General features: G+C 44.8%; 2 protein-coding genes across 2 annotated transcripts in view; both read right to left on the bottom strand.

The window, feature by feature from the left end:
• The window catches only part of LOC126176231 (zinc finger protein 423 homolog), a 268,751-nt gene that overhangs the window by 53,809 nt on the left and 201,015 nt on the right, over positions 1–13,927 (bottom strand). Inside the window, exon 3 of the mRNA XM_049923376.1 lies at positions 6,414–6,556. Coding sequence (XP_049779333.1) covers positions 6,414–6,556 — 143 coding nt within the window. The remainder of the gene's footprint in view (positions 1–6,413; positions 6,557–13,927) is intronic.
• LOC126174848 (HEAT repeat-containing protein 3) overlaps positions 1–13,927 on the bottom strand; it is a 649,038-nt gene that overhangs the window by 589,706 nt on the left and 45,405 nt on the right. The window lies entirely within an intron of this gene.

Genomic DNA, 13,927 nt, shown 5'->3' with positions numbered 1-13,927 from the left:
ATCCGTTACAGCAACGCGGATAACATGCCTGTCATCTCGACAGTCAGTGTTACGAGGCCGTTGGAATCCAGCACGGCGGTCCGTATTACTCTCCCCTAACCCACCGATAGTACAAGAATTAGTTAAGTAACAGAAAATGTACTGTCTTGAGTGCATTTGGTAGATAACTACAGTTAATCAGTTCCGTGGTGGCCAAGCGGTTAAAGGCGTTACAGTCTGGAACCGCGCGGCCGCTACGGTCGCAGGTTCGAATCCTGCCTCGGGCATGGATGTATGTGATGTCCTTAGGTTAGTTAGGTTTAAGTAGTTCCAAGTTCTAGGGGACTGATGACCTTAGAAGTTAAGTCCCATAGTGCTCAGAGCCATTTGAACCATTTGAAGTTCCTGTCCTATTGACCCGTCATCAGAAGTCAAAATTGAGTGTAGTGGTACGAAATGTCGTGTCAAACCCTCATCAAGCACTCCTTATCACTTAATTTTGAGTGACCAAAACGAGTACTTGTTGACGTCTTGGATATTTACTTCTCATGATCAGTCATTAGAGTCGAAAGTGGTAAACTGTAATTACCTACCAGGTGCAATCATTGCAAAATTCGTTTGTTGATAACTTACATCCTTGCACTCTATTGTTTGACGTGGCATTTTACTAAACAACACATTATTTAGGGAATCAAGAAATTTTGTCACATCTCGAGTTCTAAACACCATCAGATGGTGATTATTTAATGAAAGCTGCAATAAAAAAAGTCATATAAAGACAGTCCTCACAAGTCTGTCAGTTATTCAAGCGATAGTAAAAATGTGGAACAGTTGCCGCCCTACTTCTCTCATAAACAAGCGAATTGTATGATCTCGAACTCTCAGAACCGCACCAAAATGTGCTTAGAGTATAAATTGCTCTTCACAAACAGTGCTATCAGCCGGTCGCGTGCAAAGTCGCCCGTCTTACAAGAAGACGCGATTGAATGATCATCTTCTCTAGATCTAAGAGACAAACTTTGATAACTCTAAGAAACTAAATATCGTCATACCAGAATCACAAACACACATATATCAATGTCGTGACTTATTTCTATATTTCGCTCTTCTTCAGATAATTACACTGTCTGTGCAAGAATCTGTGTCTACTAACCTGATAATGTTACAGAGCTATTCAGTCTTCATCAAAGTGCAGGTACGGAACTTCATTGAGAAGGTCAAATCAAAGATTAACGGAACAATATGCACAACTGAGTAAAGGCACTTTTCCACATTGCATATAATGTCTGCATTCAAGCAGTCCAATATCATACCGGACACTAATTACATTTTCAAACGAATATTTTGGTCTGTCAGTGTCACCCCCTCGCCTTTGTAAAACATTTTATAAAACAGGCTTGTATTTCGGAGCAGAAGTAGACAATACAGCACAGAGTGTAGCTGATGATGAAATGACGCACTGGAACTTTACTTTTGCTTAGCTGCACGTCGTCACCGTGCGGCTGATCCCGGCGGAGGTTCGAGTCCTCCCTCGGGCATGGGTGTGTGTGTTTGTCCTTAGGATAATTTAGGTTAAGTAGTGTGTAAGCTTAGGGACTGATGACCTTAGCAGTTAAGTCCCATAAGATTTTACACACATTTTTTGCACGTCGTCTCTAGCACTTTGTGACATTTATCGGATTAATTCGCCTCATGGTACTGGTCTACACCCTTTACACGTAGACCGCAGCCGAACACTCCGAAAGACGCACTCCTAGCGCAACTATACTACACCCACAACTAAAGTACTTTGTAGTACAGGTACAACACACCACCGTCGAATGGTCCTAGAAGACAACAACTTTGTTTTACTTTAGAATGGCTAGTACCGCTGTTTTTGGTATGAGCGGCTTAAATTTTAAATATTTTCGTGAGCTTCTTGGCGTTAGAGGTCACGCACATCCCTAGTTAGTGAGAACAAGAGTAAGAACATCGTTGTTACTTTATCAGTTTCAGTGTATACGCGGAATATGAATTCTCTGTCCAACTCATTTGACAGCAAATTGTTTGTTACTCATTGCACATATCATATCTTTTTAGCGATGTCACTATGTTTTATTTATTCTGTATCAAAGGCATGATGTGGTTCTTAAGGTTAATTACGTTAAATTTGCTATAACAAATCTGTGTTATTTGCGCGTTTCAAATTTTGTACATTTGTTTTTAACATACTTGCTTTAAACAGCCGATGTATTTTTGTCAATCCTTTGCAGGACACAACCGTCCGATTGTTCAGAATGGCTCTAAGCACTATGGGACTTAACTTCTGATGCCATCAGTTCCCTAGACTTAGAACTAATTAAACCTAACTAACCTAAGGGCATCACATACCTGCATGCCCGAGGCAGAATTCGAACCAACGACCGCAGCAGCAGCGCGGTTCCGGACTGAAGCGCCTAGATCCGCTCGGCCACAGCGGCCGGCGTCCGATTGTTATTTTGACTTTGGCTTACCAATAATTTGCGCCAAATTCTCTTCTGAAGACGACAGTTTAAACTGCAGAAACTGGTAAAGTGGTAAAGTGGACCAAATAAATGTTTTCTTGTGCAATTGACGACTGACTTTATCTTTGTTGACATTCGTGAGTGATGCAAATGCCGGTAACAGAAAATGTGGTGCCGACGCCATAAAACCTGGACTAATGAGCGATGGAAGAATGTCGTTTGGTCGGTTATGTCTTGCTGCACACTATTTGCAACTTCTGGCCGAGTTTCCGCCACAGGAGTGAAACATGGCTGAGGTTCGATGATAATATGGACGGTGGTTTTTCATGACTCTCATAGTTACTCTGCAGTTTCGTATTACTGACAAGGGTTATGCGACCATTTTGGCTGATCGGGTCCATCCAATGGTAGAGTGTTTGTTCCTCAATGGTGATGGCCGGCCAGGGTGGTCGATCGGTTCTAGGCGCTTCAGTCTGGAACCGCGCGACCGCTATGGTCACAGGTTCGAATCCTGCCTCGAGCATGGATGTGTGTGATGTCCTTAGGTTAGTTAGGTTTAAATAGTTCTAAGTTCTAGGGGACTGATGACCTCAGAAGTTAAATCCCATAGTGCTCAGAGCCATTTGAACCATTTTGAACTCAATGGTGATGCCCTGTTCCAAGACGGCAGCGCCCCTATCCACAAAGCTCGCATCGTCCAGCGCTGGACTTGTGAGCACGAGGATGAATTGCTGCATTTCCCCTGGCCACCTCAGTATTATTGAGCCCCTGTGGCCTACTTTGGAGAGAAGGGTAAGTGATCGCCATCCACCTCCATCATCGTTACCTGAACTAGCCACTATTCTGTAGGAAGAAACTCGTGGAGGACCTGTATTAATATATTCCCAGAAGACTGGAAGTTGTTTTCATAACCAACGGGTTTGCTATACAGTATTAGGCATGATAATGTGTTGTGTTGTGTTTTCGGTGTTTCCTTATTTTGATCCAACCCCTGTATCTGCCACCACCAGGGCGCACACTGACATATAGGACACTGTTTTTTTTTTTTTTTTTTTTTGGTTGGGTTTAAGGGCGCTCAACTGCTGAGGTCATTAGCGCCCAGTCACTGTTGTTTGAGCACATGGAATCTGGTAAAACTCAAGGGGATGGAGGGGACACCAGAAGGACCCGACAAAGATGCAGACAAAATAAGTAAAAAGATTAAATGTCCTTGGACAAGCCAGTTAAAGTTATAAAACGCAGAATACGAGCAGCTGCTCGAGCGTCATCAGCTAAAACATCCGGTAAAGTAGATGGCAGGGACAGGACAACACGAAATTGACTAAAACGGGGACACGACAATAAAACATGGCGCACTGTTAATGCCTGACCACAAGGGCACTGCGGGGCTGGGTCACCGGAGAGCAGGTAGCGGTGGCTAAACCGGCAATGCCCAATCCGCAACCTGGTCAGAAGGACCTCCTCGCGCCGAGATGGTCGGGAGGATGTTGTCCAAGCAGTTGGTAGCGGTTTTACTGCCCGGAGCTTGTTTCCTTGGAGGGATGACCAAGCATCCCACCACAACGACACAAGCCTCTTACAGACATCCCCACGAACGTCGGATGACGGGACACAATGGGAGGCTGGCCGAGGCAGGAGGACTGCAGCCTTGGCTGCAGCATCCGCAGCCTCATTCCCAGGCACTCCCACATGTTCGGGAACCCACAGAAAGCTGACAGAACCACCGTTATCAGCCAAAGAATGGAGGGACTGCTGTATCCGTTGTATCAAGGGATGGACCGGATAGGGAGCTCCAAGGCTCTGAAGAGCACTGAGGGAGTCAGAGCAGAGTACATATGATGAATGGTGGTGGCGGCGGGCATACTGAACGGCCTGATGGAGAGCAAAAAGCTCGGCCGTAAAGCTGGAACATTGGTCGAGGAGCCTGTATTTAAATGTGGCGGCCCCGACGACAAAGGCACAGCCGACACCATCGTCAGTTTTGGAGCCATCGGTGTAAATAAAGGTGTGACCGGCAAGTCGAGCACGAAGTTCGGCAAACCGTGAGCAATACATTGCAGCCGGAGTACCATCCTTCGGGAGTGAGCTGAGGTCGAGATAAATATGAACCGGAGCCTGGAGCCAAGGTGGTGTCGGGCTCTCACCCTCTCTGAAGGTGGTAGGGAGGGCAAAATCCAATTGTCGAAGCAGGCGACGGAAGCGGACTCCGGGGGGCAGCAGGGCAGACACATACAACCCGTACTGACGGTCGAGAGAATCGGCGAAGATATAGGACACTGTAACTGCACGAGCTGAGGTCGTTAAACGGTGCGAGAGTTCGATTCAGCGAGGCGAGCTAGACTCATCAAATGATGCGAATAGGTTAGCGGAGAGACGAGGACAGGCGGTAGGTGGGGCGACGAGGCCCCGTTCGCGCAGAGCAGTAGGTCGCGGGCCACAGTGCGGCTTCCTGCGGCGGCGCCACCCGACCGTGCGCCCGCGGACAGAACAAAAGGCGCACCAGAACTAAGTGCGCGCTTCCTCCGGCCGGCGTGATGCGCAGCTTCCTCCTTGGCACGCTCCCGCACATGGAAGGCCGTGGCACGCCTCGCAAGGCGCTCGCCCCAAGTGGCAACGTGTCTCTGTGCAAGAGTGTCGCCGTCGTGCTTACATCAGCGTGTCACCCGAGCAGAGGGTAAGGATCCAGAATGAGATTTTCACTCTGCAGCGGAGTATCCGCTGATAAGAAACTTGCTGGCAGATTAAAACTGTGTGCCGGACTGAGACTCGAACTCGGGACCTTTGCCTTTCGCGGTCATGTACTCTAGCCCCAGTACCCATTTCCTACCTTCCAAATTGGCGGAAGTAAAGCTGTGAGGACGGGGCGTGAGTCGTGCTTGGGTAGCACAGTTGGTAGAGCACTTGCCCGCGAAAGGCAAAGGTCCCGAGTGTGGACGTCCTTAGGTTAGTTAGGTTTAAGTAGTTCTAAGTTCTAGGGGACTGATGACCTCAGCAGTTAAGCCCCATAGTGCTCAGAACTATTTTTGAACCAAACCTGTTGCAAAACACAGCAAAGTGATGACTGTTAACCACCGTGCTAAGCGAACCCGTACTGAAAATTCCTGTCAGATTAAAACCGGGACTCTAACCTGGGACATTTGCGGCGAAGTTCAGTAGAACACATGCCTGTGAAAGGCAAGGGTTCGAGTCTCGTTCCGGCGCACAGTTTTAATCTGCCAGTAAGTTACAAATTAGTTAACACTCCACTGTAGAGTGAAAATGCATTCTGGAAAGCCTGAATTGCATGTTAAAACCCCGAACTGCATGTAAACGGCCAGCACATGAACACCTGTCGTGGAAACGTCCAACCGCACCTGCATTGTGCGCGCTCACAAATGTGGATTGACAACTTCGCTCCTTGCCATGCTTGACTGCCAATCACTTCATTATTCCGATCTAGATGTATATACAGGGTGAGTCAGTAAGAAAGATACATGCTTTGAGGGATGAAAGTGATTCTGAACAAAAAACTTAATGTGGACATTTGCCCTGTTCCGAATGGTTGTTATTTATTTTTCTGTAATATTCAAGTATTGTCGTTCCCCATAAACACCTCCAAAAAATCTTTCATTCTATTCCCTGACACTGACTTTACGTGACCCATTTCATACCGCTTCTTAGTATTACACAACATTACTTATACGATGTGACGTGCTCAAAATTTTTACCACTAATCTAGTAAACGGATACAATCGGGTTGTTGGTTATAGTCATTATTTTACATTTATCCACATTTAAATAGAGCCGCTACTCAGTTTGTCCAAGTCTCTCTGCAATTCCTTATGATTGTCCAACGACGACAGTTTCCTGTGGAAAATATTAGCTTTAGCGAACTTTGTAGTGCTGTTGACGTTATATGGTAAATCGTTTACATACATTGAAAACAAAGAGCGGGTGTCGATATTTAGTTACCTGCGCGAGAAGGCGGCCTCGCAGTGGGTGCAGCGGTACTTCTTGTCGCCGGTGTGCAGCTTAATATGGCGGTCGCGGCTGCGCTTATGCTTGAACAGCCGGCTGCAGAACTCGCACCGGAACGGCATCTGGTCGCTGTGCGTCTGCAACACACATACGCACATACATTCACGCACTGTCACTCTCAGCAAGGTCTCCTACAACAACCTTCCAAATATTCGGACTCGGGCTAAGAGAAGGGTCCCACTGTACGAGCGGTGTTCAGTAATGCAACACATTTTTTCCTGAAAGCAGGTCGGTTTCATTCAGAATCCCAATACACCATATGATGCCCCACTCTTCTCTCTAGAAAACGCTATTTTTCAATATAAACTCCGTTCAATGGGAAGTCCTTACACACTGTTCCTGGGAAGGCCTACATTCCCACATGGTACCACTCTACTGGGTACGTTGGAGCCACGTCTGGTGGACGGTTATGTCAGCACTAATAACAGACGTGCAGTTGTGCACCGAGGTGTTTGACTGTATTCCATCGATCACCTCTAAAGTGTCCGGACGTTCCAACATTGCAGAAGTCACAGCGTGTGCGGCTGCCCGGCACGTGGGAGATCGCACAGGTTCGCGATGATGACAGACGCCTCGCCCAACGACTCACCGTGCTTTTGTTCGCTCCCAGGCATTCTGCAAGCGCCTGCGAACATCTGCGATGCTTTGGTTTTCCGGCAAAAGAAACTCTATGACAGGTCTCTGCTTGGAACGCACCTACGTCAAAGATACATTTTGAAGGTTACCTATAATGCAGCACCCTAACGGGACTTCATGAAACTACAGGTGCTGAAGGTGGAATATTGTACGTGTCCAACAACAAATTCTGCATTTTTAACGGCAATTATTCGAGGAGAAAATCTGTTGCGTTACTTATTGAGCTGCATTGTCATTACGTATTATTTCTCCAGCGTTTCGGTAGAAGTTCCGAATGGTCTTCCTCAACATGTTTTTGCCGAGGAAGACTGTGCTTATGGAAGAGTTTTCTATCCCGCAAACACTAGACGCAGGTCGGGTGGCAGCCCAGGTATCATAACTCAGCTGTGATGCGTATGATCTACACTATCTGGCAATAACATTAAAGCAGCCAGAAGACATGGTCAGATGTCAATGTAAGTTCGTACTTGTGCACACAGTCGGCGAGTATGTAAACTATGAGAATTCCAATTCTCAGCGATACAGAGAACGGCCACCAGAAGTCATTAGTGTTGTTCATGCTTAGTGTTGTTACGAGGCCTCGTAGGGTATAAGACGGGCGTGAAAAGTGTCAGATGTTGAGTGATCGCTGTGAAGCACACAGAGGTCCGGCATACTCATGTGAGACATCATCATCAGCTCCTTCCAGTGAATGTCAATTTGGTCAACTGGTGGAACCGTGCAGTATCCAGATGTAACAGTGGCCCGATGTTGGACTGCATGAGAACGCCGTCACAGTTCATGTAGACCACGTCTGATCACCAAAAGGGAGGATCTCCTTATTGTGTACCAAGTTCATCATAACCCCTTCACATCTGAACCTGCCGTCCGAGAACAAGTTATGTACTCCAACAATCCTTGTCATCGCTTGCCATAGGGCGGAGACATATAAAAGCTGATGTGGGGAATTACCGTTCCATGCGTAGGATGCAGTAAAGGCTGCCGTTAGAAGCAACCGGTTGCGTCTGGAGTGGTGCTGCGAACAGAAGTATGGGCAGCTGACGATAACGTCGCATTGTTTTCAGAAATTAATCGCGGTTCTGCATTATCCTGGATGTCTTTCGTCGGCGAGTATGACGGCCAACAGGGCAGAGGTCCCATTTTTCGAAACTACTGGAGAGGTACAGAGGTGTTCGTCCTAGCGTTACTGCATGGGGCGCCATCGGGCGCAGTTTCTGGAGATAGCCGGTAGTGACTGACGGATGTCTAAAGACACAACGGTACGTCACGGACATCATGCGTTAACACACGTTATCTATTACGGAACAATACCGTGGTGCCTTTTTTTTTTTTTTGCTAGTCTACACATGCAGATGAGTCCATGAACTGTCTGCGTAACGATATGTGGGGACTAGACCCTACCCCAAAGCCAGTATCCAGGATATCAAGAACCAGTTACAACAGGAGGCTTTATGACAGCCTCCCCAACCGAATTAATGCAACCATGTCGGTCAGAGGGGGTGCAACAACATACTGATAGTAGGCTCATATTGACAATTTCTACGCTACTTTGACACCATTTTGTTATCACTAGTATAACATTAAATACCCTTTGAACCCATGGCCTTTCATCACTTCTGGTTTGTTGTTGTATGTAAACAAACGCGTGTTTCACAGAATATACCGGGCGAGGTACCGCAGTGGTTAACACACTGGACTCGCATTCTGAAGGACGACGGTTCAAACTCGCGTCCGGCCGTCCTTGATTTAGTTTTTCCGTGATTTCCCTAAATCACTTCATGCAAATCGCGGAATGGTTCCTTTGAAAGCGTCCGGCTATTTCTTTCCCCAGCTTTTCCTAATCCAATGGGACCGATGACCACCCTGTTTGGTCCCCTCCCCGAATCAATCAACCAATCAAGGCAATATACGTCGTAAGATTACAAGATATACTAAATGTAGGCTGCACAAGTTCACCGCAGTCACTACAGTTCAGAGAAATTGAAAATTTTATCTTTACAGCGCTCTGGAATATATAAGAGTACAGAGGCTGCGAACAAAACAGAGATTACGGAGATAGTATAATTGCTTTAATACGTATTAGTCTAAATTATACTGTAACAAAGAGAAAAGCATTGAAAATACATCAGAACTAACAGAAATTCTTAAACGAAAAATTAAACTGTTTTGCATGGAGTTGTCTTAAGCTTAGTGCAGTAATGTTTGCTAAAAAACGTAGAATTTTGTCGCTAATGTCAGTCCAATAGCGCTACAATGTTAGCCTTTTATTTCTAAATACATTAATTTTTAAATTCGCTGTACTTTGAAGCAGACTGAAGAATTTCTAGCTCTTTGAGGTTGGCGCGCGGATTGAAGCTAGGGTCGTATCAACACTCATCCTGCTCCTACCACCGTGGGAAAGATACGTCACGGAACGAGGTACATTTAGCTAGCTAGTACACGAGCTTGTTGGCGACGTGTGTCTTGAAATGTAAAATGCACTTTGTTATCTCTTTCAGGCAGGTGCAGCTTTTCTAAAATCCAGTAACAAATATTAAAGTGGAATGAAACGGTGCCGGTACCATCAACTTAAAATGGTGACCATATTAAGGAAAGACAATAAGCTTTGAAAAAATATAATGAAGTTACATCTTCGATTTATCCACGAAATGCCATTGTAGATAAAAAAATTAACTACTAATAATTCCTACCTTTTACGTAAGAATTCTGTTCATCGCTCTTGTGACCCTCTTGATTCGGTTAGTTGTACTTAAAACTCACACAGAGGAAAGAGTTTACTGTGGTTTCGATGAACAGCTCCAGGCCAACACAAGCTGATGTGCTTCCCCAATCCTCCCTCTTCACCCCTCACTCCCGCCCAAAAAAATGCACATATTTACAAACGTGATATGGATGCGAATCATGTCCGAAAATTGGAGAATAAAATTAGCTTTGAGGGACATGCGTATCCGTGGTCTTAGGCAAAACGTCTGCGAATAGTCATGGAAGAAAGGTAGGTAGAAATAATTTGAAAATAAACGGTGTTACAGAGACGTATTATCTCTGGACGTATATGTGCAAATACTGCAGTCATACGTATTTTAACTAAAATCACTTAACGAAAGCGGGTGTTTATAAACAACTCGGCAATGAATCGCTGCGTTCCCGAAGCGCCTCAGTTCTCACGTTTAGCTTCGCTGGTTGCATACCCAGTAGGCAGGCACCTACCTTGTAACTGAACACGGAGCAAGAGCATTTCGAAGAGCAAAATTATGCTGTCGATTTATCTAACGCTGTTGATGCTTGTGCGCTTGTTACTAAATAATGGGCACTTCAGCTCCGGTTAACGAAGCAATATTTGTATCTTCACGTTTTCGCGGTGTAATGACTGCCCCATTAAATATCGGGTGCAGTCGCATAAAATGGTTCAAATGGCTCTAAGCACTATGGGACTTAACATCTGAGGTCATCAGTCCCCTAGAACTTAGACCTACTGAAACCTAACTAACCTAAGGACATCACACACATCCATGCCTGAGGCAGGATTCGAACCTGCGACCGTAGCAGCAGCGCGGTTGCGCACTGAAGTGCCTAGAACCGCTCGACCACAGCGGACGGCGCAGTCGCATAAATTCAGCTTTTTCTTGTAATATTTTGGTTGTACATCGTTCAGCCTTCTTCAGAGTGAGCCTACAGAGTCTTTCGACTCACTCTGAAAATGGATAAGCGATATACAGCCGAAATATTACAAGCTGACATTTTTCGGCTGCACACCCGAAATTTAATGGAGCAAGACGGCATTTGTTCACTCAAGCTCCAATATATAATTACATTGGCAGTGTTATTTTTGATCTGATGACCTACGGTCTTCATTCCTTACATTTTCACGTTTTAAGGACTGTAAATGAACCTCTGAAATTACGGAGTCTAGAGCAAATATTTCTTAAACTGCCATTCTGTACGCAAGGTTAATGAAGGCGATCCTTCGACACCGACGTTATTACAGTAAGAACAATTTTCCAATTATGAAATGACGGCGAAGAAAATCCCCGTGAATCTGTCAAAAAGTAGCACATGCTAACAACAGGCTCAGGGAAACCACATAAAACGCATGTTTTTATGTCCAGATGTGGATTTCAGCACTACTAGTCTCTAACGGGAGTCCAGCGTCTCAAGTACAGCTCTACCTCGCTCACTTCTATTTTTAGAAAGGTCCGTATAACAAATACCGATCCCCTCTAAAAATGTTGCTATTTTCCAAACGTTATCACACTTTCTATGATTGAGGAATATTCTGGAAACACGAGCAAAGAAGCTACTTTCGTAAACGAAGTAATAAAGAATAGATTCAAAGACCAATTTTAAAATAATACTGCACCTTATATGGGAAATTCGTGACCCTATCCATATATGTCATAGAAATGGACGTGTGTGTGTGTGTGTGTGTGTGTGTGTGTGTGTTTGTTTTCCATTTCTCCTCCTAAACCACTGGACCGCTTTCAACCAAACTTGGTACACATATTCTTTACATCAGGCAATAGTCGCTGTGGGTTTAAGAACCACCTACCTATCATAGTTCAGGAGACATGACGTCATAAACCATTAGTTGTGAGGAAAACTGCTGCATCATACATGACGTTTAAACAGAGTTATTCTTTACTGCTAATTGTAAGACACTCCTGAAGTCGAGTCAACTTAAGGAAATCCCTGATACCTAGCAGCGCTTCTGACAGCTTTCAAATGCGAAGCGCAAACGGCTGAGGGCGAAAACAATAGTCGCGTTAGAGAGCTGTGAACAGACGTTGCCATAGACACGTTTACAAAATCGCGTTGTAGACATGCGGAGCAGCTACACTCAACGTACAGAACCTGTCCGGGATCATCTCACACCGAGCCCACTGTAGGAGTGCATGTAAGGTAGTAATAAACCAAAGGAACGTATTAGTATGGTCGTAGGTCAAACACCTCTAATGCATAAATGCTGTATTAAACAAGCGATGTTTACCAATGTAAAGGTGACCTTTGGTGAATTTCGATTTGACGCAAACAGTATTACCGAGGGGCCCGAAAGACCTCAACAGCTGAAGCAATGGCCGCACGGATGAAAAATGTGGGCGAAAAAAATAGTCTCAGAATGGTCCAAAAACAGCTGGAGTATTTCGCTGTTGTATGCGAATTGTGGCTGCTGTGCCAGTTCAATGACAGCATCTATAGGAGCTGCGGTATTCCTAGCAGTAAATAATAGTAAAACTTGGAGAATTGAAGCTTCCACACAACTTACAGATATCCGCGTCTACCAAATAGCCTGTTTCATAATTTCAAAGTTTTTTTTTTCGCGAGTACATTCTTTTAGGTATTACACTAAAAACACAGTTCATTTTTTGTTTTCGTTTCTAACAGAAAATTGGCAAAATGAGTACCCGGGAAATGCCGGCTTTGTTAGCTAGTAGAAATATAAAAGAGGTCAATGTCAAGCAAAATTACAGAATTGGAGATAGTACAAGAAGTATCCTTGGACACGTTTTTGTAATATTTCAAAAAGACAGGGCAAGCGTCCGGGAAAAGTAAATGTACAAAACAATATGCGACGAAAATTTTGCTTCAAAATAGCCCGATAGTTGCACTATGCAAAAACACAACGATGATCCAAAATATTCTGACCACTGCACATCACGAGACGGAATGTTGCCTGAAGGCGATACGGGTACGAGTACGCGACGTGGTAAGGAAACTGTAAAGCCCAAGGGTACGGCTTAACTTTCAGTAAACGTTCCTCACACATAGGGGCCAAAATATGTTGTATGGACATGGATCCGGGAAAGCTCTATTTCCAAGTTAGTCTTCAGTTTCTGAAACTTTTCAATACATTAATCATTTATTTTGAAACGAAGCCTTTTCCGTGAATAGCGCATTTGCACTAAAGTAAGGGTTGACACGCTATTGGCGTCAACGAAAGAATGTGGTGTAACTCGTCGGCTCTGACCAGTGACGTCATATTTAAGTCAGAGATGATAATTTGTTTATTTCTGAGCCATAGGTAATAAATAGGTTATCTTGGTAAAAAACAAAGCGCAAATTGTAAATTAAAATAAATGATTATAGCATTAAAAGAAAGAAATTGTGTACGCATTTCATTGTTGGTCGTCGTTTTAAAGAATCTGTGTACACGTTTTAATTTATTGGTCGTCATTTGATCTGATGGTGAGTGTTTGTAGTCTATTAAGTAATCTACAGGTCAGTTGAACAGGGTACCAAAGGGCGGTCTGTTGGTGTTTCTGCCACCGGTAAAGAATACGATACCAATGTCAGGTTTTTCGTTCTTTTGTTGTAGATAATACTAGCCTCATATCTTTCAGTTGACCTACTCACATTGGCGTCCAAAATGAAAGCAAAAAAACCGCTATTTCCCCGTCCTGTGTCTAATTCATGATGTAATCACACAAATTGTCAACAGATGTCCATACTATTATGTCCTGCACCGAAGATGGCATTCCGGTCAACAGACAACCACGCCAACGATGACGTCAAGACCCCTATCGAAGGGGGTAGTGTTTGCCGGGGTAGTGTTTAGCTGTGTACACAGTCACAGACGGCGTAGTACGGTACAGAGAAGGCGCCAACCAGACACTCTGCGGCGGAGGGACATAAGGAAAATGGAAACAGGACAGTTGCAAACTGATTTGGCCCGATGACTTAATGTGAATCGTTATGTTGTTTCTAGGATGTGGCGACAGTCTATGGAGACCGAAACTGTATCCCGAAGACCAGGGCAAGGACGACAACGAGTTATATCACAAAGAGAGGAACCTTATTTGGCTGTAACGGCACGAAGT

This window comes from Schistocerca cancellata, chromosome 3 (genome assembly GCF_023864275.1).
Source record: "Schistocerca cancellata isolate TAMUIC-IGC-003103 chromosome 3, iqSchCanc2.1, whole genome shotgun sequence".
Lineage (NCBI taxonomy): Eukaryota > Metazoa > Arthropoda > Insecta > Orthoptera > Acrididae > Schistocerca > Schistocerca cancellata.
The sequence above is the reverse complement of the archived record's forward strand: the minus strand, read 5'-3'. Positions and strand labels throughout refer to the sequence as shown.